This window comes from Halichoerus grypus, chromosome 11 (genome assembly GCF_964656455.1).
Source record: "Halichoerus grypus chromosome 11, mHalGry1.hap1.1, whole genome shotgun sequence".
NCBI classification, from domain to species: Eukaryota; Metazoa; Chordata; class Mammalia; order Carnivora; family Phocidae; genus Halichoerus; species Halichoerus grypus.
In genome coordinates, this window is record NC_135722.1 from 110,944,070 (window position 1) to 110,971,069 (window position 27,000).

General features: G+C 43.4%; 1 protein-coding gene across 1 annotated transcript; it reads right to left on the reverse strand.

The window, feature by feature from the left end:
- Positions 1-232: 232 nt before the first annotated feature.
- Positions 233-26,495, reverse strand: BIRC2 (baculoviral IAP repeat containing 2). Its single transcript, XM_036068486.2, has 9 exons — positions 26,345-26,495; positions 23,316-25,412; positions 23,124-23,223; positions 19,653-19,731; positions 18,790-18,838; positions 3,301-3,543; positions 1,453-1,707; positions 1,152-1,193; positions 233-1,045 (listed from the first exon to the last, which is right to left on the reverse strand). The coding sequence occupies exons 2-9, from the start codon at positions 24,211-24,213 to the stop codon at positions 852-854; spliced, it is 1,860 nt and encodes a 619-aa protein (XP_035924379.2). The 5' UTR covers positions 24,214-25,412; positions 26,345-26,495; the 3' UTR covers positions 233-851.
- Between the last annotated feature and the right edge of the window lie 505 nt (positions 26,496-27,000).

Sequence of the window (27,000 nt, forward strand, 5' to 3'; positions counted from 1 at the left end):
TAAAAGAATTTCATGAATCACATTATTTAAGAACACTTTTTTAAAGATTTACTTGAGAGAGAGACAGAGAGAACGAGGGGAGGGTCAAAGGGAGAGGAAGAAGCAGACTCCCCACTGAGCAGGAAGGCTGATGCTGGGCTTGACCCCAGGACCCCAAGACCATGACCTGAGCCAAAGGCAGACACCTGACCCACTGAGCCTCCCAAGCGCCCCTAAGAACACTTCTTAGTAATTTGTTTTATGAATTCCACTTTTATTTAACAGCTAACATCTGAGTGCTTACAGTAACACAGATACGATTGTACAGTAACTCATTTAACCCTGATAACCCTATTAAGGCATGGAGAAAATACTTTTTAAGTCAGGAGGAAAAAAACAACGCAGTCTTTTTAAAGAATTTTATTAAGAGGTTCTCACAAATTAGGGAAAAGCTTATTGACCAGCAAGAAAAAAGTCCTTATTTTAAAACACAAGTGGAAAAACATCAAAGAGAATTTGGCACGTAACTGTGGTAAACTCCAGTGGTCCCGCCCGGTCTCCAGGTCTTGTCAACTGCACACTCTCAGGTCGTACTCAAAGCTTCCAGAAAGAACACCAAACCCAGGCCCTTCCGACAGGACACCTCAGGGCACTGAGGCTCCCCGTAACCTCCCCTGAACTCGCACACTAACACAGCCCATCACACACAAACCCCCCTTCGTCTAAACAAAGATTAGGACAAAGGATACTAATGTTCTGAAACAAGATCACTAGTAGCAAAGCAGAATACAACACAAATGTCCTAATTAAAGAACCAATAATTCTTTTATACTTCAGACAGCTTCACGTGTTCAACAATATGCTACAGACCTTTATGAGAGAAAAGTACGAACGGTGCCCTTAATTACCCCCCTGCAGATGGGGCATTTTCTCAGAGAGGGGGCACATTCCTGGCACACGACCAGGTGGCCACAAGGAATGAACACTATGGAAACTTCTTTGTCCATGCACACTTTACACGTCCTCTCTTCCTGCAGCCTCCTCAACTGCTCTTCCAGCGACAGACCTAGTAAGAACAGACTTCAGTGAAATTTAGTTTCTACTTTAACTCCCATTAAAAAAAAAAAAAGGGTAGTATTTCCTGTTGGTCTTAAGTCTTCATTTTGTTTTACCTGAAACATCTTCAGTTGGAATATACTTCATGTTCTTGTCCACTGAGGAAAGAAAATCATACAAAAGGCATTATTCTACCAAATATAAGACTGCGTCACCCACTACTCATTTCCTTGAGCAACACAGACGCTCGCTACAGATGCGGGACTACGCAGGCTACCACGGGGGCAACGGGAAGCCCTCCCTGTTTCGGAGCAGCTGACGTACAGACTAGAGCTGGCTAACTGGATTTATCGTTTGTCAAACATAAACATGAACATAATCCCACAGATTTCTGAAATGATTTTACCAGAAACTCACCAAATAAGTTCTTATATAATGTAGAGTCAATTTCTTTTAAACAACTTTTGAAGATGTTGGCAGCAGTGTTTCCTTTAACTAAGACGGTATCAATCAGTTCTCTTGCTTGCAAAGGTATCTGTGTTTTTTGCTTAATGATATCATGTTCCTGTTTATTAATTACATTGGCCTTTAAAAGATTATCCAGGATAGGAAGCACACAAGTCAACTGTTGAAAGAGAGCCATTCTATTCCTCCGAATTAATGACAAATCATCTTCATTTAAGAAAGAAAAAAGAAAAAAATCCATTAGATTTTAAAGGGCTCCAACTATAGACACATAGTCATTAACAACCAACCCTACAAACAATTTAGGTACTAAATTAACAGGAGCTTGAAAAAGCAGCATAAAGTTACTTGTTTGCACTTAAATTCACACCTATCATTCAAAAAACTTCTGGAAGATTTAGCTAAGGCATATCATATAGTACACACAACACACAGGGTCTCTGTTTTTGTCATTTCTAAAAGTGGAGATATTTACAGAGGTCTTCGAACCCCGCCGTTCCATAGAAAGCAAGCAGAATTTTAAAGGACAGTAAAACTACGGAATTAATAATACTGACTTCTATTTGCATCCTATCACTTTAGCTTTATAAACACTTTCGTACAAACTCCCTTATTTGATACCAAAGATCCTATCACTTGAATAAGGCGGGTATGACTACTACTCATTTTCAAACATGGAGGAAGAAACCTCAGAGCACGAGCGACCTCCTCAAAGAGCCAGTCTCCTGATGATGTCCTTCCCACCCCGTGCTGAAGGAGCACGACTGCAGTGCGAGTGTCACCTGTCCCGCAAGGACAGACCCAGGCCCCCACGCCAGTCTGGCCGCTCCCTGGCTATGTGCCCTGAGCCGTCACTCCCACATCCATCTACTTCACAAACAACGTTTCCATGTGCTTGGCACTACGCTGAAATGTTCTGTTTGCAACTTCTCATTTAATTGTGCCAGAACCCCATGCAATTCATACTATTACCTCCACTTCATAGAATCGCAACCTGCTGACAGAGCCAGGGTTCAAACACAAATCTGTCTCAACTTAGAAATCAGACTTTACCGTTCTTCTCCATGAGCACACGATACGGTTCTCTTAAGCCACGCCTAGCATTACTTACCAGCTCCAACACAAAGTGTCTTCCGACCCACACTCCCACTCAACACCGTGCAGCCTTGGCCTGTGCAGCTGCAGTGTGCTGGGCGCCACAGCTCGGCCGCGAGCCCCGGGAGCAAGCAGCACGGCTACGACGTGCACGGGGCCAGACACGGGTGCGCGTGCTCCACTCGTATTTGCTGGAGGAACGATCGCTCAACAGACTGAGCGTCCCCTGAACACCACAGTCAGTTCCCTGATCAGCTCCCCACTGACTCTGGGCCGGGCAGGGGCCTCTCGGCAAGTAAGACTTCACCATCAGGTCTATGTTCTGTAGAAGGACCACTGAACAAGGACCAGGGAGTCAAATACCATGTTAAGAATATGATTTCAAGGAAAATTTTTTAAAAAACTGAAATAAGACCTGCACTCAACTTTCAACTCTTCCTTTCTCAAACAATATAGATGTTATATATGAGCGAGGAAAGTAATACACTTCAAAAAGTTATGCTAAAATCCTGATTGGCACCGATCACAGATCTTATTGAAACAGAAACGTAGAAAGGGAGCTGTCGTGCCCGGTTCCCAGCGTGGCCCACCATGCAGAAGGGGGGACACTGGCAGGTAGCGGACACATGCCGGCGCTCCTGCGATGGGTCACCCAGGCCTCCGAGCCGCGCAGAAACAGGGTGAGTGACTAACATTCCCAAATACCTGATGCCATTTCTTCAGTTTGTTGTTCCTTCTCTTCTTCTCGGGTCTCATCTTCAGCATTAAGAAGCGCTAACACAATATCGTTAACGGTTCTGTAATTCTCCCCAGTGGTCAGGATCTTACTTTGCACCGTCTGCCTCACCAGGCTTCTACTGAAGCCCATCTCCAAGGCGGCCTTCACCACGGGGGTGTTCATCATGACTGCGTCTTCTGAAGAACCTTCTCCAGGTCCAAAATGGACAACTATTTGAAAAGACATGTACCGATGCTAAATTCCACAAATATCAAAATACAGAGAAAAATCATGACTACGGCACAGTCTTGACTCTCATGCTGTTCATATCCTGGTAAAGCACATGAGCTATTTATGCACCAATTACCTGTAATTCCCACAGAAGTATGAACAGGATCAAATGAGAGTGTAACAATATGCCCTACCTTTTAAAATATCACTTCCCGCATTACATCTTGGAACCTACTTAGTGAGAGACTCTGTAAGGACAGGGCTTAGGAATACATGTCTTTTCGAAAATCCCAAAATGGGGGCGCCTGGGTGGCTCAGTTGGTTAAGCATCTGCCTTCGGCTCGGGTCATGATCCAGGGTCCTGGGATCGAGCCCCACATCAGGCTCCTTGCTCAGCAGGGACCCTGCTTCTCCCTCTCCCTCTGCCTGCCTTTGGCCTACTTGTGATCTCTGTCAAATAAATAAATAAAATCTCCAAAAAAATAAATAAGTAAAAATAAATACAATAAAATCCCAAAATGAATCAGATGTACAGTCATTTTTGGGAGCCAATATGCTCTAGGACTGTAAGTACGCCCCAGGAAAGCAGGGGTCAACAAAGACTTCATTAAAGCTGACGTCAGAGTTTGGACTTGAAGGATAAACAGGATCCAGAGAGGCGGACGGATGAAGCAGAGGGAATAACACAGATGGGGGCAGAGTGAAGTGGAAGATTCATTCACGCAAAATACATCTAACAACGTAGTAACAAAACGGGGCTGAAGTAGTCATGTGACTTCGATCATGACAGACGCTCTGAGAACAGAAAGCTGTGTGAGGTGATTAAAAGGAATTAGGAGAGATGAGGACCACTGACACGGAGTGATCGGGGAAGCACTTTCTGGAAACAGGGTCAACGCTGACCAGTACACAGCACTTCCGCGGAAATTACAGAAAGCCGCCAGCCTTCAAGACGCCCGACTGCCCTCTGCTGGACAAGCGCTCTAGTAAACACGACTGCAGCCCAGCCACCCGCCTGTGGGGAGCGGCAACGGCACAGCGAGTGCGTGAGCGGTAAGAAGGATCACGGGAACGTCTGAGAGGAATCTTCTAGGCAACAAGAGCAGCATAAAAGCCCGATTCGAAACAAAATCATGACATTCAAGAACTAGAAAGGGGCGCCTAGGGGGCTCAGTCGTTGGGCGTCTGCCTTCGGCTCAGGTCAGGATCCCAGGGTCCTGGGATCGAGCCCCACATCGGGCTCCCTGCTCAGCGGGAAGCCTGCTTCTCCCTCCCCCACTCGCCCTGCTTGTGTTCCCTCTCTCGCTGTGTCTCTCTCTGTCAAATAAATAAATAAAATCTTTAAAAAAAAAAAAACTTAAAAAAAAAAGAACTAGAAAGAAAGTGGTGAGCTGCAGTCAGAAAGGAGGGTGATCCCCAGACCGTGTAGAGCCTCGCCAGTTTATCTTTCACTCTAGGTGTGCTAGAATGTTCTGCAGGCATTTGAAGTGAAGAATGATAAAACCTGGTTTGTGTTTTCAGAAGATGATTCTGGCAGCTCTGTGATACGTTCATGATGTGAGATGGAATGAGACCGGCCAGGCCCTCACGAAGGTGGTGACTGCAGTATGGACTGGGCTGACAGTGCCCTGTGGAGATGGACAGACACACGAAGATTCTGGGTTGATGCCTGACTTGAGTCAACTTTCTGACCTCAGTAGGTGGGTACCATTAACTGAGATGGGGAAGGCCAGACAAGATCAAATCTGAGGGATCCAAGACAGGAGAAAAGGTCTGCTCTGATCATATTAACCCTGAAACACCCATTATAATCAAGTAGAGATTTAAACGTGTAGTTGGACATGCCAGCCTGGAGCTAAGGAAATGAAGAAATAGATCTGGGCCAAGTGCTGAGAAGTACTCCATCATTTATGGTTTGAAAAAGGAGCCACCAAAGGAGACTGTTCATGATTAACCAGAGAAATAGAGGAAAACCAAGAATGTGGTGTCCAGGAAGCCAAGCGAAGAAGGTGTCTTAAGAAGGATGCAGGAGAGTCATGTCAGCAAGACTACCAAGTAAGATGTCCCCCGCTTGTACTGTGACTCAACAGCAATTTGGAATCCACCTGCAAACAACGGTGCCTTTGTGAAAGCTTTGAGATCCAGGCAGAAGAGTATGAAACCTCCATACCCTCAGGACTTGGCTACAGGTCCACTTGGTCGATCCTGTCACCAGCACCCTACACAAAAGAATGCGGACCCAGGCCTACCCACGCTTTAGCATACGGACATACAGACCTCGGTACCAGCTGCAGACACTGAAATTGCCTGTGAACTGCATCCCACCATAGTCCGGGGAGCCCCTGGAGGTAAATCCACCAAATTCAGTCAGAATGCAGAACTGGAAGGACCAATCTATCCCAGTGTCAATCTGCAAACAGTCCTGCTAGCACAGGGACGCAGCAGGACACACTGCCCACTGCACACCTGGAGCTCCTGAAAGGGCTCAGCCTCAGTCCACAGCAACACCACCGGCACTGGGACCCAGGGAGTCTCCTGTCTGCGCCTCAGGAGATCCTGCAACAGCTCCAGCCTCTCCTGATGCCATCGGGAAGCAGCCCTGCCCACCAAAGCACCTGGCGGGAGATATGCGCACCCGCGCCTCCACAGCCAAGTCTGCAGACCTCAGTTTGGGCTGCAGAACCAGAAACAGCCCTCAGGCTCGGTTCCTGCCTCTCTCAGCCACGGTCCAGGGCCCCTTCCTGCTCCAGACAGGAGTCCTTGCACAGACCTAGACGGAGCCACACCCATCTGCATATCTGGTAACGGTCCTGCCGTCTGAGGACCCAACGGTGGACCCTGCAGCAGATCCAGATCCCAACATCCTGTAGAACAATGTACTGGAGACAGTACCACCCATCAAGGGACCAGACAGAAACCACGCCAGCCTGAGCGCCGGTAACAAGCCCACCAAGCACAGATCCCACCACAGACCAAGCAACAGCCTCAAAACTGGTTCCAACTACATATCCTCCAAGGGAACTGACAGGAAAAGGTCTTTTATCTGCCAGAACCAGTCTGTAAAGACTAGAAGAGATGCTTCTTTCTTCAAATGCACAGACACCAATGAAAGGCTACTCATATCATGCAAAACAGGCAATAGGACAACACCAGAGGAAACCAAGAAAGGTCCAGTAATTTACCCCAAAGAAATGGAGATCTACAATCTGCCTGACAACAAACTAAATATTATCATCTCATACTCAACGAAATTCAAGAGAACAAAGATAGGCAACTAAAAGAAATGATAATACATTTCAGAAATACATCTCAGGAGTTTAATATAGAAAAAGAAACCACAAAAAAGAACCAAATAGAAATCCTCGAGCGGAAGAATACAACAGAACTGGAAAACTGAGGCACGAGCTTCAACAACTGACTTGACCACACAGAAGAAAGTATCAGAGAACTCGAAGGGAGATTATTTGAAATCAGCCAGTTATAGGAACAAAAACAAAAAAGAATGGAAGAGTGAAGAAAGCCTATGCGAGTTACGAGACACCACCAAACAAATGAACATCCACATCATAGGAGTCCCAGAGGAGAAAAAGGGGCGTAAAGTTTATTTAAAGACGTAATAGCTGAAAACTTCCCAAATCATGGGAGAGATTTTCCAGTTCTGTTATTGTATTCTCCAGCAACAATAAAATCAAAGAACCACAAGCATGATCAACCCAAACATTATTCTCAAATGTGTAATAGTCAAAATGTGAAAACACAAAGAGAGAACTTTGAAAACAGCAAGAAAAAAACGACTGCTCACGTACAAGGGACACCCTCAGGCTCTCCGCACACTGCTCCACAGAGACCGTGCAGGGCAGCTGAGACGGACTCGGAAAACAAAACCACACCAATAATAATGGCAAAACCATCCTTCAGAAATGAAAAAAAAAGATAAGACATTCCAGAAAACCAAAGTTGAAGGAGTTATTCAACATTAAACCTGCCCTACAACCAATGCTAACAGGTTATCTGCAAGCTGAAATGGACACTAAACAGCAACATGGAAACACACCCAAGTGTATAATTTCCTGGTAAACGTAAATATGGAGTCAAATTCAGCATACCCTCTACTATTACTGCACCTCTAACGTGCAAGTTAAAAAACAACAGTATTAGTAACTACAGCTAAAATAACTTGTTAAGGGATCCATATCAGAAGTAAGACATCAACAGTGCAAAATGTGCGGTGAAGGTAAGTCGTGTTAAGTTGTTAACCAGCGTAAAGCAATGACTCCATCTCTTAAGATGCTTTAGGTGAAAATCACAGTGAACACAAAGACAAAACCTATAGTTAAAGCACACTATGACAGAAAATAAGTAAAAAAGGACTACAGCAAGAGAAGAAATGAACAAAGGAACTGAAAAAAAAATCATTATAAGAAGTCTTCAGAGGACCAGTATTTACTTTAAAATGTAACATATGAAATGAACTACGTTCTCTAATCAAAAAACACAGAATGGCTAAATATATTTAAAGAAACAAGACCCAACAATATGCCTCCTACAAGAGACTCTGGCAAGCTGAAAAGTGAAGGGATGGAAAAAGATATTCCATGCACATGGCAACCAAAGAAATGGAAGAATGGAGGCCTAACAAGTTAGAGTTTCAGCCAAATATCAGTGAGAAGAGACAGAGAAGGTCACTACGTAGGGATGAAGGGGTCAGTTCACCAAGAGGACATAACAAATGCATAGATGTGTGTGCACCGAACAGTGGAGCACCTAAATATTTAAAGCAGAGGCGCCTGGGTGGATCCATTGGTTAAGCTGACTCTTGACTTCAGCTCAGGTTGTGATCTCAGGGTCATGGGATCGACCCCTGCGCCAGGCTCTGTGCTCATGGGGGATTCTGCTTGGGATTCTCTCTCTCTGCCCCTCCCCCAGCTCTCTCTCTCAAATAAAGTCTTTAAAAAATATATTTAAAGCACATATTAACAACACTGAAGTGAGGAAAGAGACTAATACCTACAAGCAGGGGCTTCAACAGCCCACTTCCAATGCTGGCCAGAGCAGCCAGACAGAAGATCAATAAGGAAACCACAAACCTGAACAACACTCCACACCAAGTGGACCTCACTCAGCAGCACAGAACACATGCTTCTCAAGCTCTCGTGGGACAGTCCTCAGGACAGATCCTAGCTTCTCCTCAGAGCTAGCTTTAACAAACTGAAAATACTGAAATCACATCAAGTATCTTTTCCACCTACAACGGCATAAAACTATAAATCAGTAACAGGAAGAAAACTAACAAATTCACAAATACAGGGAAATTAGACAACACACTCTTGAACAACCAATGGATTAGAAAGGAAATCAGTAAGAAATCAGAAAATACTTGAGACAAATAAAAACACAACATACCCAAACTTAGGGGATGCAGCAAAAGCAGTTCTGAGAGGGAAGTTTTTAGCGATAAATGCCTAAATTAAGAAAAATGAAAGCTCTCTAGGGCGCCTGGGGGGCACAGTTGGATAAGCATTCAACTCTTAGATTCGGCTCAGGTCGTGATCTCAGGGTCGTGGGATCAAGCCCCAGTCAGGCTCCCCAGCAATGGAGTCTGCTTGAGATTCTTTCTCTCCCTCGCTCTCTGCCCCTCCCCTACCACATGCACTCAGCACACGCTAAAGTAAGTGAATCTTTAAAAAAAAAAAAAAGAAAGCTCTCAAAAAAACAAAACAGAACAAAAAAAAACCGCTTAATTTATACATCCAGAATACAGGAAAATAAAGTGGGGAAAATAGGGGAAACAGGTGAAGGAGATTAAGAGTACACTTATCTTGATAAGTACTAAATAATATATGAAATCATTATATCGTATACCCAAAATTAATATAACACAGTATATTAACTACCCTGAATTTTAAGAAAACTCACTAGTTTAAAAATAAACAAAAACAAAACAAAAATACAAAAAAAGAACAAACTAAGCCTATGGTGAACAGAAGGAAGAAAATATTAAAGATTAAAGCAGAAATAAATGCCACAGAAACTATAAAAACAAAAGGAAAAAGGGGCGCCTGGGTGGTTCAGTCGTTAAGTGTCTGCCTTCGGCTCAGGTCATGATCCCAGGGTCCTGGGATCAAGCCCCGCATCGGGCTCCCTGCTCCGCAGGGAGCCTGCTTCTCCCTCTCCCACTCCCCCTGCTTGTGTTCCCTCTCTCGCTGTGTCTCTCTCTGTCAAATAAATAAATAAAATCTTAAAAAACAAAAAAAACAAAAAAAACAAAAGGAAAAAAACAATGGCACTAAGAGTTTGTTTTTTTGAAAAGGTAAACAAAACTGACAAACCTCTAGCTAGACCAACCTAGAAAAGAGAGCACTCATACAAAATTAGAGACATTACAAATGACGCTCCAAATATGCAGAAGATCCTAAGAGACTACTGTGAACAACTACACACTAAGAAACTGGACAATATATATGAAATGGATAAATTCCTAGAAACCTACAACTTAACCAAGACTGAATCAGGTAAAAAATAAAATATCTGAACAGAGCAATAACAACTATGATAACTAAAGCAGTAATCAAAAATCTCACAACAAAGAAAAGTTTGGAATCAGATTTCACTGATGAATCCTACCAGATTGTAAAAGGAATCAACATCAACCCTCCTTAAACTCTTTCAGCATCCTGCAGAGAAGGAAACGATCCCAAAATCATTTCATGAAGCCAGCCACCCTGATACTAAAGACAGATAAGGACATTACATGAAAACAAACATCAGGCCAATATCCTTGATGAACAGAGACACGAAATTGGGGAGAGGGGCAGGGACAGCTAAAACGGTGGTGGAACAGGGGACCTCAGGCTCACCTCGTCCCTCGAACTCAGCTAGATAACTATCAGATCATCCTAAATACCCCAGAAGTCACCCTGAAGACTGACAGAACACACTCCACAACTAAAGGGAGAGAAGAAGCCACATCGAAGAAGGTACGAAGTGTGGAGACGTGGTCTGGGGGAGAAAGGGATTGCAGGGGCTGCAGAGGGGAGGGAGCCCTGGTTGCAAAGAAGCGGGAGAGACAGGGGCACACTGGAGAACACACAAGTAGAACGCTTCCCCAAAGCCACTGTCTGGGAAAATGACAGGGGCTGAATTTCTTGAGTTCTTGCAACCAGCCAAGATTAAAGCCTGGAGTTTTCAAGGTCAGCGGGCTTGCCTGGGCTAGAGCCTGGAGGGCACTGCCCTACCGCTGGAGAGGAGGCAGGCAAACAACCCAGAGGTGGACAGCGTGGAAACAGTGATCTGGAAAACCTGAAAACGCCTGGGGTACACGGGGGGAGATTATTCGCTCTTCTTGGAGAGGCAGCGTTCACAGAGCCGCCTCTCTGGGAACAAAGGAGCCCGCTGGCCCCACTCCCCTCCCCACCCCTCAGCATAAACATGGAGCCACCTGCAGTAAACAGCGCAGCGCCCACACTGGCCGTCTAACCTGCTTACACCAGGTCCCACACCCCTGCGCTCTGCCGGGAAGGCCCTCCTCTGGCAGGCTTGCTCAGTCCCAGAGCAGCAGGCCCCTCCCCAGAAGACAAACAGAAACCCCTGTCCACACCACGTCTCCCAACCAGGGAGTTCTGCAAGGCCTCAGTTCTGGTGGAGTTGGTGTCAGGTCTCATTTCACAAGCAGACCAGCACACACCTCATTAAAACTCGCCACATTCAGGCCAGGGACCAAACACTGTCCACAGAGGGCAAGGAGAGCCCCTGCAGACCACTGGCCCGAAGGACAGAGCGGCCAAACCACAGCAGCAGAGTGCATGCAGCACACATCTGAGACACTCCCTGAAGCACCAGGCCCTGGGCACTGCAGACCTCTTCTTCATACTCTCAGGACGGGTCATATAACAGGCTTTTCTAACACAGAGAGAAGGAAGAGACACAGGCAAGATGCCAAGACAGAGGAATTTCTCCCAAAGGAAAGAAAAGGACAAAGTCACAGGCAAAGATCTAAGCCAAACTGATATAAGTAACATGCCTGATGGAGAATTTAAAGCAACGATTGTGAGGATACTCGCTGGGCTTGAGAAATGAATGGAAGACTTCAGGGAGGCCCTTACCGCAGAGATAAGAGAATAAAACAGAATCAGTCAGAGATGAAGAATGCACTAACTGATCATGGAAACAGGATTGATGCAAAGAACGGCAGGCTAGAAGAAGCAGAGGAACGAATTAGTGATCCAGAAGACAAAGTAATGGAACATAATGACAATGAACAAAAGAGAAAGAGGAATTATGGAACGTGAGAACACTTGGACAACTCAGCGACTCCATCAAACATCATAACGTTGGTATGACAGGAGTCCCAGGAGAAGAAGAGGAAAGGGGGCAGAAGGTTTATGTAAGGAAATAATAGCAGAAAACTTCCCTAATCTGGGGAAGGAAATGGACATCCAGATCCAGAAGGCACAGAGAATTCCCATCAAAATCAACAAAAGCAGGCCAACACCAAGACATACTGTAGGAAAATTTGCAAACCACAGTGACAAAGAGAGTCTTAAAAGCAACAAGACAAAAGCAGTCCTTAACTTACAAGGGAAGACCCATAAGACTAGCTGCAGATCTCCCCACAGACACTTGGTGGGCCAGAAGGGAGTGGCATGATGTATTATTGAACGTGCTGAATGGGAAAAATCTGCAGCCAAGAATACTCTACCCAGCAAGGCTGTCATTCAGAATAGAAGGAGAGATGAAGAGTTTCCCAAATAAAACCAAAGGAGGTCATAATCATAAGCCAGCCCAGCAAGAAATACTACTAAAGGGGACTCTTTGAGTTGAAAAGAAAGATCAAAATGACAGACAAGAAAGGAGCAGAGAAAATCTCTAGAAACAAACACAAATAATAAAATGCACTAAATTCAAATCTACCAATAATTACTCTGAATGTACATAGACTAATAGCTCCAATCAAAAGACATACAAGTGTCCGGATGGATTTAAAAAAAAACAAGGGGCGCCTGGGTGGCTCAGTCATTACATGTCTGCCTTCGGCTCAGGTCGTGATCCCGGGGTCCTGGGACAGAGCCCCGCATCGGGCTCCCTGCTCCGCGGGAAGCCTACTTCTCCCTCTGCCACTCCCCCTGCTTGTGTTCCCTCTCTCGCTGTGTCTCTGTCAAATAAATAAATAAAATTAAAAAAAAAAAACAAACAAAAAACAAGGGGCGCCTGGGTGGCTCAGTCATTAAGCGTCTGCCTTCAGCTCAGGTCATGATCCCAGGGTCCTGGGATCGAGTCCCACAAGACAGAGGAATTTCTCCCAAATCAAAGAACAAGATAAGGCCATGGCCAGAGATCTAAGCCAAACTGATATAAGTAACATGCCTGATGGAGAATTTAAAGCAATGATCATAAGGATACTCGCTGGGCTTGAGAAATGAATGGAAGACTTCAGGGAGTCTTTACACATTCAATGCAACCCCTAGCAAAAATTCTCAACAAAATATTAGCAAGTCAAATCCAACAGTACATTAAATGATTCATTCACCACAATCAAGTGGGATTTATTCCTGGGCTGCAAGAATGGTTCAATATTTACAGGAAGCCTGCTTCTCCCTCTCCCACTCCCCTTGCTTGTGTTCCCTCTCTCGCTGTGTCTCTCTCTGTCAAATAAATAAAATCTTTAAAAAATAAAAAAATAAAAAAAAAAACAAGACCCATCTATATGCTGCCTACCAAAGACACATTTTAGACCTAAAGACACCACCAGATTGAAAATGAGGAGATGGAGAACCATTGATCACACAAATGGACATCAAAAGAAAGAAAAGGACATCAAAAAAGTAGCAATACTTTTTTCAGACAAACCAGATTTTAAACTAAAGACTGTAACAAGAGAGGAAGAAGGTCACTATATCATCATTAGTGGGTCTATCCAACAAGAAGATCTAACAATTGTAAATATTTATGCCCCCACCTTGGGAGCACCCAAATACATAAAACAATTCAGAACAAAGAAATTCATTGATAATAATACAATAAGAGTAGGAGCTTTAACACCCCACTCACATCAATGGACAGATCATCTAAGCAGAAAATCAACAAGAAACAATGGCTTTGAATGACACACTGGACCAGATGGACTTCACAGATATATTCAGAGCATTCCATCCTCAAACAGCAGAAAACACATTCTTCTCGAGTGCACCTGGAACATTCTCCAGAAGAGATCACATACTGGGTCACAAAGCAGGTCTCAACAAGTACAAAAAGACTGAGATCATACCGTGCATATTATCAGACCACAACTCTGAAACTTGGAAGTCAAGCACAAGAAAAAATTTGGAAAGACCACAAATACATGGACGTTAAACATGCTAGTAAGGAATGAGTGGGTCAACCAGGAAATCAAAGAAATAAAAGGCTACATGGAAACAAATGAAAATGAATACACAATGGTCCAAAACCTTTGGGATGCAGCAAAGGTGGTCCTAAGAGGGAAGTATGTAGCAATACAAGCCTACATCATGAAGCAAGAAAAGTCTCAAATACACAACCTAACCTTACACCTAAAGGAGCTGAAGGAAGAACAGCAAGAAGTCTTAAAGCCAGCAGAAGGAGGGAAATAACAAAGATCAGAGCAGAAATAAATGATAAAGTAAAAAAAAAAAAAAAAAACAGATCAGTGAAACTGAGAGCAGATTCTTTGAAAGAATTAATAAAATTGATAAACCCCTAGCCAGACTTACCAAAAAACAAAAAGGACCCAAATAAATAAAATCACAAATGAGAGAAAACACAACACCACAGAAATACAAGCAATTCTAAGAGAATATTATGAAAAACTATATGCCAACAAACTGGACAACCTGGAAGAAATGGGTAACTTCCTAGAAACACATAAATTACCAAAACTAAAACAGGAAGAAACAGGAAACCTGACCAAGACCCATAACCAGCAAAGAAATTGAATCAACAATCAAAAATCTCCTAAACAAATAAGAGTCCAGGGCCAGATGGCTTCCCAGGGGAATTCTCCCAAACATTTAAAGAAGAGGTCATACCTATTCTTCTCAACTATTCCAAAAAATAGAAAAGGAAGGAAAACTTCCAAATTCATTCTATGAGGCCAGCATTACCCTGATACCAAAACCAGACAAAGACCCCACCAAAGAAGAGAACTACAGGTCAATACCCCTGATGAATATGGATGCAAAAATTCTCAACAAACTATTAGCAAGTCGAATCCAACAGTACATTAAATGATTCATTCACCACAATCAAGTGGGATTTATTCCTGGGCTGCAAGAATGGTTCAATATTTGCAAATCAATCAGTGTGATACTGAAGAGAAAGGATAAGATCCATATGATCACTCTAATAGATGCAGAAAAAGCATCTGACAAAGTACATCATTCATGATAAACACCCTCAGCAAAGGTTTAGAGGAAACATATCTCAACATCATAAAGGCCATGTGTGAAAAAGCCACAGCTAGTATCATCCTCACTGGAGAAAAACTGAGAGCTTTTCCTCTAAGGACAGGAACAAAACAGGGATGGCCACTCTCACCATTACTATTTAACACAGAACTGGAAGTCCCAGCGTCAGCAGTCAGACAACAGAAGGAAATAAAAGGCATCCAAATCAGCAAGGAAGAAGTGAAACTTTCACTATTTGCAGATGACAAAAACACCTGAAAGACTCCACCAAAAACCTGCTACAACAGATATAAAACATCAACATACAGAAATCTGTTACATTTTCATACACTAATAATGAAGCAGAAAGAGAAATCAAGGAATTGATCCCATTTACAATCGTACCAAAACCATAAGATACCTAGGAATAAACCTAACCAAAGAGGTAAAGGATCTGTTCTCTAGAAACTATAGAATGCTTATGAAAGAAATTGAGAAAGACACAAATATATGAAAAGACATTCTATGCTCATGGATTGGAAGAACAAATATTGTTAAAATGTCTATGCTACCTAAAGCAATTTACACATTCAATGCAACCCCTATCAAAATACCACCAGCGTTTTTCACAGAGCTAGAACAACCAACCCTAAAATTTGTATGGAACCAGAAAAGACCCCAAATAGCCAAAGGAATACTGAACAAGAAAAGCAAAGCTGGCGGCATCACAATTCCGTACTTCCAGCTCTATTACAAAGCTGTCATCATCAAGACAGTATGGTAGTGGCACAAAAACAGACAAAGAGACCAATGGAACAGAATAGAGAGCCCAGAAATGGACCCTCAACTCTATGGTCAAATAATCTTTGACGAAGCAGGAAAAAATATACAATAGAAAAAAGACAGTCTCTTCAATAAATGGTGCTGGGAAAATTGGACAGCCACATGCAGAAGAATGAAACTGGACCATTTCCTTACACCACACACAAAAATGAACTCAAAATGGATGAAAGACCTAAATGTGAGAATCCATCAAAATCCTAGAGGAGAACACAGGCAACTCTCTGACATCAGCCATAGCAACTTCTTACTAGACATGTCACCGGAAGCAAGGGAAACAAAAGCAAAAATGAACTACTGGGACTTCATCAAGATAAAAAGCTTCCACATAGCAAAGGAACCAATCAACAAAACTAAAAGGCAACCTTCCGAACGGGAGAAGATATCTGCAAATGACTTCTCTGATAAAAGGTTAATATCCAACATATACAAAGAACTTCTAAAACTCAACTCTCAAAAAACCAATAACCCAACTAAACAATGGGCAGAAGACATGAATAACATTTTCCCAAAGAAGACATACAAATGGCCAACAGACACATGAAAAGATGCTCAACATCACTCATCATCAGGGAAATACATATCAAAACCACAATGAGATACCATCTCACAGCTGTCAGAATGGCTAAAATCAACAACCCAAGAAACAAGTGTTGGCAAGGATGCAGAAAAGGGAAGCCTCTTACACTGTTAGTGGACATGTAAAGTAACGCAGCCCCTGTGGAAAACAGTATGGAGATTCCCCAAAACATTAAAAATAGAACTTCCCAGGGCACCTGGGTTGCTCAGTCAGTTGAACATCTGACTCTTGATTTCGGCTCGGGTCATGATCTCAGGGTCGTAAGTTCAAGCCCAGTGTCAGGCTCTGTGCTCAGCAGGAGTCTGCTTGAGATTCTCTGCCTCTCCCCCTGTACCTCCTCCCACTTGCAAACACACGCTCTCTAAAATAAATTTTAAAAAATTTTTTAAAGAAACAAAATAGAACTTCCTTATGATCCAGCAATCCCACTTCTGTGTTTATCAGAAGGAAACAAAATCACTTTCTGAAAGATTTATCTGCATTCCCATGTTCACTGCAGCATGATTCACAACAGCCAATACATGAGAACAACCTCCAGGTGTTCATCAGCAGATCTGAATAAAGAAAACATGGTCATATGTGCAGAATATTATTTACCCATAAAAAAGAAGGAAACCGGGCGCCTGGGTGGCTCAGCCGTTAAGCGTCTGCCTTCGGCTCAGGTCATGATCCCAGGGTCCTGGGATCGAACCCCACATCGGGCTCCCTGCTCGGCGGGAAGCCTGCTTCTCCCTCTCCCACTCCCCCTGCTTGTGTTCCTACTCTCGCTATCTCTCTCTCTCTCAAATAAATAAATAAAATCTTTAAAAAAAAAAAAAAAGAAGGAAACCTTGCCGTTTGCAGTAATATGGATGGACTTTACCAGATGAGTAATTCCTGAGAATCTAATACATAGAGTACCGGCTAGAGTTCACAGTATTGTATTACACACGTGGAAGTTACTAAAAGAGTGAATCTTAAATATTCTTACCACACAAAAAAACAAAATTATGTTAGGTGACCGATGTGTTTATCTTAACCTGGTAATCATTTCACAATGTATGTGTATCAATCATGCCACTTCTTACCTTAAACTTATTACATAATGTCATATGTGAATCCTATCCCAATAAAGCTGGGGGAGAAAGGGGTGAAGCACTCAACTGTTTCGAATGCTGATAACAGGTCAAGCAGTGGATTTACTAAGACGGTGGTTCTTGGGGACCCTAACAAGAGTAGTTTTCAGTAGAATAAGTTTAAGAAAGAATGGAAAAGAAGAGAGTAAGCACAGATAAATCTTTCTACACATTTTGTTATAAAGGGAAGCAAGGAAGTGAGACAACAGCTAGAACATGACGCAGGCTTAAGGAAGGGTCTTCTTAGGACTGGTTACAGTACATTAGGTTCGTATGCTGAAATATTCTAGAGATTGAAAACCTGATGCTACGAGACAGAAAGGGAAGAGCACTGCCAAAGCAAAGTTCTTATGCTGGCAGCAGGTTTGAGATTCAGAGGACAAAGGACAAATAGAAAAGTTGGCCTTAGTTCCTTCATGAAAGGAAAAGAAAGGTGAGTGGTATGGATACATCTCAGACTGGTGGCTTTGCTGGGAGGAAATGGGAGTAGTTCTCTTTTGATTGTGTTTATTTCCTCAGTGACGCAAGATTATGAGCTGCACGTAAGTTAGGGAAGAGAGCATAGAATCTTCCAAAGAGAGAAAATTTGACAGTCATTGTATGTACTGGGGAGTGGCACAGGGTGGCAGGGTGGCAGGGCGGCCCACGGAAAGCTGTGGTCATAAATTTAAAGCGAGAACGGTTGGCCCTATCTCTTCCAGCTCTATCACACAGGAGGCAGTTATCACGTCAAACACCGATTCCAAATCCTCAACAACCCTCCTGAGTCATCTGGGTCATGCTATCTGCCAAGAAATGGTGCACTGTTACCTTCGTTATTTTGGACACCCTCACATATGAAAACTACATACATTAACCAAATGCCAGATGTGGCCAAAACTAAGTTCTAACCAGATCTATTTCCTATCCTTGCACTAAAATACTACACACCTAACAAACAGCTAAAATCTCGCCCAGTTCTTAACTCATCCGTCAATTGGCCCTTTCCAAACATACTGGCTTATAGCAAACTCTTCTCTTTGGAGAGGTTACTGTTCATACTTCTCATCTGGTATTATCAGTGATGGTTATTTCTCTTCTGCATACGTCCCGTTTCCCCAGTTGGAAGGTTAGCACTTGAAGAACAAAGATTAGTATACTTGCTAGAATGCTGTAAAAATGTCATCAACCTTAGTAGACACGTAATATTTATTAGTTAACTTCCCAACACTTTTTCCTATGTCCTCAGGAATCAAATCCTGTTTATATACTTGTGTGCTTAACATTCTTATAAAAATTCCCATTCTACATTTGGAGTATTTTCATACATACTTGGTGGATCAGCATTTTCATCTCCAGAAGTATCTGATGTTGACAAAAGCTATGAAACAGGAGAAAAATTAATAAGTAAAATCAAAAATCTCAGACAACCTTAAACAGAGCAACAATAAGTTTACCTTAAGTAACATACATACTCTTCTGAAAACTAGGTAATTTATATACTTACTATGCTCTATTTAACCTTAATCATCAATAAAAATCCCCTTAAACTTTACCTACTTCCAAATTAGAGTTCAAGTATTTCTCTAGTTTTAGGAAAGGAGGAAAAAATATTAATGATTCCTCGTTCCATTTAAAAGATATTTCAGCTGGATCACTCTCAGAGGCTCCAAACTCCTAACAAGTTGTTTTTGTTTATTTTTCTGGAAAAGATGGAGGAGACACTACAGATCCTCCTTCAATCCCACCACAAATTTGTACAGTGGGAGACTGAGTGATTTTTCAGAAGCTTAAAAGCAAGAAATCTTTTTTTTTCTTAAGATTTATTTATTTAGAGAGAGCAAGTGAGCACGAGCAGGGGGGAGGGGCTGAGGGAGAGAAAGAATCTCAAGCACACTCCCCACTGAGCATGGAGCCCAACATAGGGCTTGATCCCACGACCCCAAGATCATGACCTGAGCCAAAATCAAGAGTTGGACGCTCAACCAACTAGGCCACCAGGCGCGCCCCTAAAAATTTTTAAAAAGCCCTGAAGAAGATAGTTACAAAAATAAAAATTAAAGGTGTCATTAATTGGATATAAAGCAACTAACCATACTTGATAAGAAAACAGATGTAAATATTACTCCTAATAATTATCTTTGTCATTATCATTTAGGAGAATTCAGCATTGCCAAATATAAAAAGTTACTCACCTGCTCAAGAAGGTGAGGGTACCGAGCTTGAATCTCATCAACAAAGTCCTGCCCTTTCATGCGTATCAAGAACTCACACCTATAACAGAAGACGAAAATTACTTTTAAAAAGTATTTACCAAAAAAAAAAACCCTGATCTTCTAGAAAAGTGGCTTTCAAACTCTCTCATTGTGCTCCACAGTATAAACATTTTACATCACAACCTAGTACACATACGTATCAAGCAGGAAAAAAATCCTCGTAAAACACTACAAACTCTTACTACACGTTGATGCATTCTGGTATTTTCTATTTAATCACATTAATGAATAATAATAAAAGGGTTCAGACCTCAAAGGAGCACAAGCTAAGACTTGAAAAATGCTGTTATGGACAATTTACTTTGGGGTTTCACATAGTTTCAGAAGCTGTAATTAATATTCCTAAAAAATGATCTTTCACAACATAATAACTGCTTATCTTTCTCTGGGGTCCCCTCTTCCATTACCACTGAAGCACAAACCCTCCCTCCAAAACACAGAGAAATATTCTCGTCTATATGCAATATGACGGTGTTTCCCAAAAACTTGTTCACAAACTGCGAGGGCTGCTCAAAGGCCTTCCAAGCAGCTCACCTAGCAGCTACTTCCATTTTATCCCTTCAGCGTCTCAATCACCTACTGCTCAACAGCTCAGCACCGACCCGCAAAAACAGTGAGCCCCCACCCATGCCATGCTGCGTACAAAACTAAGAAGGAATCAGAGACCTAGACCTGAAACCTAAGCAGAAAATCTTTCTGTCCTTAGGTCACTAAACTAAGAGACCAAAAGCATAATCCATACAAGATAAAACTGATAAAACGACATCCTCAAAAGCCAATGTTAAAACAATGAAAAGACAAGCCACAAACTGAAAGCTGGCAAAACACACCTGTTAAAAGAACTTGTACCCAGAATGTATTAAGAACTTTCAACACTTAGTAAAAAAAAACAACTTTAAAATGGGCAAAAGATTTGGACATTTTACCAAAGGTATGCAGAAGGCAAATAAGCCGCTCACCATCATTAATCATTAAGGAAATACTAATTAAAACCGCAGAGAAGTATCACACCACACCTGCTGGAATGACCACACTAAACTGATGATCCCAATTACAGTTAAGGATGTGAGACACCGGGAGACCTCACAGGCTGCCGGCAGGAACCTACAACAGCACAGCCACTTAAGAAAACAACATGGCAGTTCTTAGGAAGTGAAAACTTTCCACAACCCACCAATCCCACGCCTAGCTACTCACCCAAGCCAAATGAAAACATCTGTCACAAATGTTTATTAATGTTTACAGTGGCTTTATTGCTTATTGCTCCAAGCTGGAAACAATCCAAATGCCCTTCAACTGCTGACTGGCTAGATCAGTAGAGATTGTGGAAGCATGCTCACGACTTCAGTTTGTCAAGGAGATAAAACAGCTAGTTCTCACGATGTTCTCAGTCATCTGACAATTTTAAATTATTTTTATTCTGGGACCGACTGACATTCATTATGATTAAAGCAGCAAGTACAATGAGCCCTGGCTCATCTATCCCCCCTCCTCTAAGAAGTTCAGTAAGGACAGAGGTTGTTGTCTTCATCTCCAGCATCTAAACCGTCCTCCAGCCAGCAACAAATATGGGACAAACGAACATCTACACTGAAACTATTATCCATTCTGGTTTTCCATTTACTGAGATTAAAGGTTATCCACAATCAAAATCTGCTGTTTTCCGAAGTGTTTACACAAAGCACCCTAAACCTTTTTCCTTTAACCATCTAAAACAAAACATAAATTATGGAAATAAACCAAGATTTTGTTTTGTTTTATTAGGGACAAAATGCAGTAATTCAAACACTGGAACTGGAAAGCTATTTTTGTCTTTTTAATACTTAGTAAATTTCAAATTTCATGTACACAATCCCATAGAGCCAAGCATAATCAAGTCATTTAAAATTCTGACAAAATACACTTTTTCCTAAATAATTTAAACAAAATATGTCACTTTTGAGAGTTAGAAAGTCAAATTTTACCTTGTTATATTATGAATATTAAAGATAAAATTTTTAAATACAACTTTTAACAATGTACTGATCCATAAAAAAATACTTCAAGTTTATCTTTATATAAAAAAATGACAATAGGACGTTTTAATTTCGTGAAGGGGTTCAAGAGATTCCTCATCATTATGAAAGGCACTCACAGGTCAAAACACTGTCCTGTACGATCCCACTAATGGGAGGTACCTAGTCAGATTGAGAGAGACAGAAAGGAGAACCGCGGCTACAGGGACTGGGGGGCCGGGGGCAGGGATGGGGAGTTCGTGTGATGAGTACAAGCTTGGGAAGATGAGAAAGTCTGGTGGTAATGACGGAGGAACAATGTGAACGTACTTAATGCCACAGAACTATGGACTTAAAAATGGTTAAAATGGTAAATTTCATTATGTATTTTTTACCACAACTTAAAAAAAATCATCTAGTCCAACGCCCCCATTATACAGATAAGGACAGAGTTTCAAATGGGTCACACCACTTGTCCAAGTTCACACAGCTCCTCAAAAATGAAGAATTAATTTCTAATTCTACTTCCACGAACAATACAGCCTCTCAATTCTTTGTGGGCTACAGCAGAAAACAGGACATACTGCTAGAGACAGTGACTAAGATATCACAAGATCTTATCACAAGATAAACCGTACAAAAAAAAATTTACAATTATAACGAGACTTAATCAGCTTTCATTATACAATTTTTGTATTTGCCTTTTTCTAGAACATTTTATGTCCCTTCTTATTCTCCTTTTTCTTTCTTTTTTCCAACATATATTCTTTCATGCTATTCTACACATCTTTGTAATCCTTAAGATTTCTTTAAAGCAAAAATGGGAACCCTACAGATAAAACATCTGGCCATATTATAAATGAGTCCTCAAGAATAAGTTAAATTAGGGGTGCCTGGGTGGTTCAGTCGGTTAGGCACATGACTGCTGATCAGGTCATGATCTCAGAGTCCTGGGATCAAGCCTAAGATCAAGCCCAGCATCAAATTTGCTTGTCTCCTCCCCTCCCCCTAAGCCCCCCCCCCACTAGCATTCTCACTGTCTCAAATAAATAAATCTTTAAAAAAAAAATAGTAGCAAATTATATCCTGAATACATGACTTACAAAAGTGAACATTCTAGAACATTTTTATCAAAATAATTAATGTTAAAATTCGGTGTATTTTAAGTTTTTAAGTAATCTCTACACCCACTGTGCGGTTCAATGGTCCCCAGACCAAGAGTCACATACTCCTCCGACTGAGCCAGGCAGATACCCCAGATCTGGTGTTTTAAAAGACCAATTCCCCAACATCGTAAAAGCAGCTTTGCTATACTGAAATGTAAACATAAATCCTACAAGCACACCTACTTCTTGTAAGCACAGTTTTGTGTAGAAATACCTTTCACAACAATTACCTTGGAAACCACTTGGCGTGCTCCACCCACGGGTCATCTCCAGATTCCCAACACCTTAAGCCCCCATCACAACAAAAGCATTTGACATCATCATTGCGACCTAAAGAAAACAAGACTGAACTTAAACACACGTCCTAATACGTAAAACAAAGTGAACTTGATAAAACATACAACCACACATCAGTGTCTTACCCACGTAATAGAAACCAGCACTTGCAAGCTGCTCAGGCCGAACTGGTACACTAGACGGCCAGTACATAAATGTTCTCAGTCGAGCTGCATGTGTCTGCATGCTCATATTTGAAATGCTAAACCTCAGCGTCTCCAGAGAATTTTCCAAAAATGGGCAGTTGGGAAAATGTCTGCGGTGTTCTGACATCGCATCATCCTTCGGTTCCCAGTTACTCAGGGTCCCACCGCAGGCAAAGCACGCTACCTTGTCTCCAGGTCCTATATAATAAAAGCCGGCTCTTGCCAGGTCCGATGGTGACAAAAAGGTTAACGGCCACATATGGTAAGTAAGAAATCTGGCTTCTTCAGTACTCATCGCATAACTGTAGGGGTTAGTCCTCAACGGGGAGAAGTCTTCGACTGCTCTAGGATTAACAGGGTTTGGTGCAAGGCTGGAATGAGAACCACTGAATGAGCCACCATGTTCCAAAGTGGGAGATAATGAATACGTAAAAGTGTTTCTCGTTGGAGAAGTATTCTTAAAGGTGGAATCCCGGCTAGTAAGAGTAACCAGACTGTGAATAAAACTACAGCTGGGATAGAGCTGTTTATGCTTTTCAATAGGATTGTCTCCAGGTTTCCAGTTGTCCAACATCAGGCCACAACAGAAGCATTTGACCTTGTCATTCACACCAGTGTAGTAAAAACCAGCACGGGCCAGACTCCTCTCTGAGATGGGGACGCCGGGGGGGAACGTTGAGTATGTAGACATTCTATAGAGTTCACATGAAAAGTCGTATTTTATTTTTTGTTTGTTGCCAACTGTCTGATTTGATAAGATCGTGCTATCTTCCATGGTACTCTTAATTCTCTGACATGAAGAACCTGGGACAAGTCTTTGGGAAGTAGTTTTGTGCATGAGTGATTTTACTTTTTAATGGCTAAAAACCTTCACCTGAAATCTCTCCTATCTTCACACGAAATTAGTTTTTTACCACATAAAAGAATCAAACGATAGGCTTCTACTTATGTAAAATTCACTACACCTTCTTTATGGGATTTATGCTGAGTTTACACTCAGGTGGGACGAATATCTGTCCTAAATTACCAAGATACCATCTAGTACTGTTTCGGATTATATTAACTCTTATGTAACTCAAGGGCTAATTGCTCATTATTTGGTGTAATACTAACATAAAGGCCTGAAAGAAATTGGCACACTTATTGAAATATGTTAAAACTGCTTGATTTTTCGAGGAGGTTGATATTCCCAAAATTCTAAATAATTATAGGGTACCTAAATTATGCCTTCAATATGCTTTTAGTTACAAGCTACAAAGCCTGTTTATCAAGCCAATTACTGATTATGCTACAAGTGGGAAAAACTATATGCAGGTTTCTTTGAAGCCCTTTAATACAGTATTTTTAAAAATCTTGTTTTATTCTAGCAAACAAGAATTAAAGTCTTCATATGGTCATATTATCTAAAGGCTAGTTTCACACAGGTTATCACCCCAGTATTTACTTAAATGGGTTGTACTAGCTTCAGAAACAACTTGCTGACCCTACACCTGTTCTGGTGTGTGATGTCAGATTTTGCTTCAAGCTAACTGCTACCTCTTCCACCTGTTAAATATTGTCTGTCTTTGTTTCCATTTCCTGCAGCATCATGATTTGTCTTTCTTCCTCATTCTGCATACCAATTATACTTGATCAACTGAAGGTATTTTCTCCAAACTATTTAACCATAAAATTTCCACAACAGGAACTTTAACACTGCATTTAAAAATTAAATAGCCTATCTTTAAAAATCACGTATCTAAATCATTTTGTACAGATAAATCAACTTATCAAGATACAGCTTATCCTTCCTAGTGTTATCTATGCATAATATTTTATGGACAGAATTGTTTATGCACAATATACCAACAATTAAATCTACTAGCCTTCTTTCTGAAAACCCTTGATATTTTAAAACTATAATTCATACACAAAATTACACTCCACAAAATTCAAGCTATATCCCTTTATAAAGTTTCTGGTTCTCCAAAATGGGATTTATTACTGCCGGGGAAAGAAACGAGGGGGGAAAAAAGTAGACTCTTCAAGGCTGTTAATCTGAAAAGGAAAAAAACAAAAAAAAAAAGCTCTTTCAGAAAACTGTATTTTCATGGTAAAGAGAACTTACAGACTTTTCAATGTATTCAGTACAGTCTAAAAATGATTTACTTTAGATAACACACCTTAAGTCCAGAAATCTGTCACCAAAATCTTCTAACTGGAAAAACAATTAAAACAAATGCAACACACCCCCAGCAGCACTGAGTGTCCTTTTAAAACACGTCCAACTCTGCAGACAGACGGACACGTCCACACAGGCAGCGACTTCGCTCCTGGTCTCCCTCCCCCGGCGACAACATCTAGCAGCCGGAGGAAAGCCCCTCGGCCGGCCAGCGCTGCCACGGACAGCCTGCGCCCCAGGGCACCCGGCACGGCGGGCACCGGGCAGGTCAAGTGCGTCCAGGACCAGGCAAAGTGACCAGCAGGGAAACGCACCGCGAGCTCACGAACAGAAAGCCTAGACCGTGCGGAGAAGCCGGCGCGCACACCTAACCGCACGACCGGCTGAGCAGCACCGGCCTCGGCGACGGGACCCGGGCGGTGGGCACCCCGCGCTCCGAGCACACGGCAGCCCGGCGGGGCCGGCGGCGAGGAGCGCTCCCCCCGACCCCCTCCCCGCGCCCGGGACCCGGCTGCACGCCCTGGGGGGACGCCGCGGGAGCTCCGTGCGGTCCGGTCCCCGCGCCGGGGCAGGCCCCCACACAGCTCGGCCCTGAAACCTGCTGTCGCCCGCGAGCCCCGGGGCGAGGGCTCCCCACGGACAAAGTAGCGTCCGCGAGCGGGGAGAGCCCGCAGCCCGCCGCGCCCCTGCCCCCTGGCTGAGGGGCCGCGGCCTCCTTCCGTCCCCCCCGCCCGCCCGGCGCCCTCGACCCACCCACCCACCCACCCGCCCGCGCCCCGACCCGCGCCGGCAAGAGGGCCGCACTCACCGCGGGCCGGCGCAGCACACGCGGAAACGGCGCGACGGCCGGCGGCCTCCCGTGAGCCCGGACGGCGGCGACCCCCGGAGATGCGGCCGGCCGGCGCAGCTCCGGCGTCCCCAGCCCCCGCCCAGGCGGGGCACGCGCTGACGCACGCTGACGTCAGCGCCGCGCCGGGGCGCCGAGGGTCTGCGTCAGAGAGCGGCCGGACGAGCCTTCTTCGGCGGGCGGGACCGTCCCGTCGCCGGCGCGGCGCTGTCTTTCTCCCTCCGCGCCGCACATCCTCCTGAGGCGCCGTGGCACGCCCCGAGCCGCGGGGTCGGGCGGTCGGGAAGCCGGCGGAAGCGCCGCGCCCCGCGGAATTCCTCCGCGGCGGTGCCGGTGCCGGCGCCTGCGCGTGTGTCTGCGCCTGCGCCGGGGCGCCTGCGCGTGTGTCTGCGCCTGCGCGCGGGGACGGCGGCGGCCTGCGCGCGCTGTGGCTCCGGCCCGGCGGCGGCCGGGAGAGCGGCGGGGCGTTAATTAAAGGTTGATTACAGTTTGGACTTCGTAGTCTCTTGAGAGTCACGGCCACTCTGGCGTCACTCCGTGTGTGTCTTGTCTGTAATCTGTCGGTCTCCGTCCCGGGGGCAGGGGCAGTAGCGGCGGGCCCCGGGCGTGAGCGCGGC

Coding starts and splice junctions, on each gene's coding strand:
- BIRC2 (XM_036068486.2), bottom strand. CDS start 24,213: ATGCACAAAACTACTTCCCAAAGACTTGTCCCAGGTTCTTCATGTCAG. Junction 19,732..23,123: donor CACGCCAAGTGGTTTCCAAG/GTAATTGTTGTG, acceptor CTTCTGTTATAG/GTGTGAGTTCTTGATACGCA. Junction 1,046..1,151: donor TCCAACTGAAGATGTTTCAG/GTAAAACAAAAT, acceptor TGTTCTTACTAG/GTCTGTCGCTGGAAGAGCAG.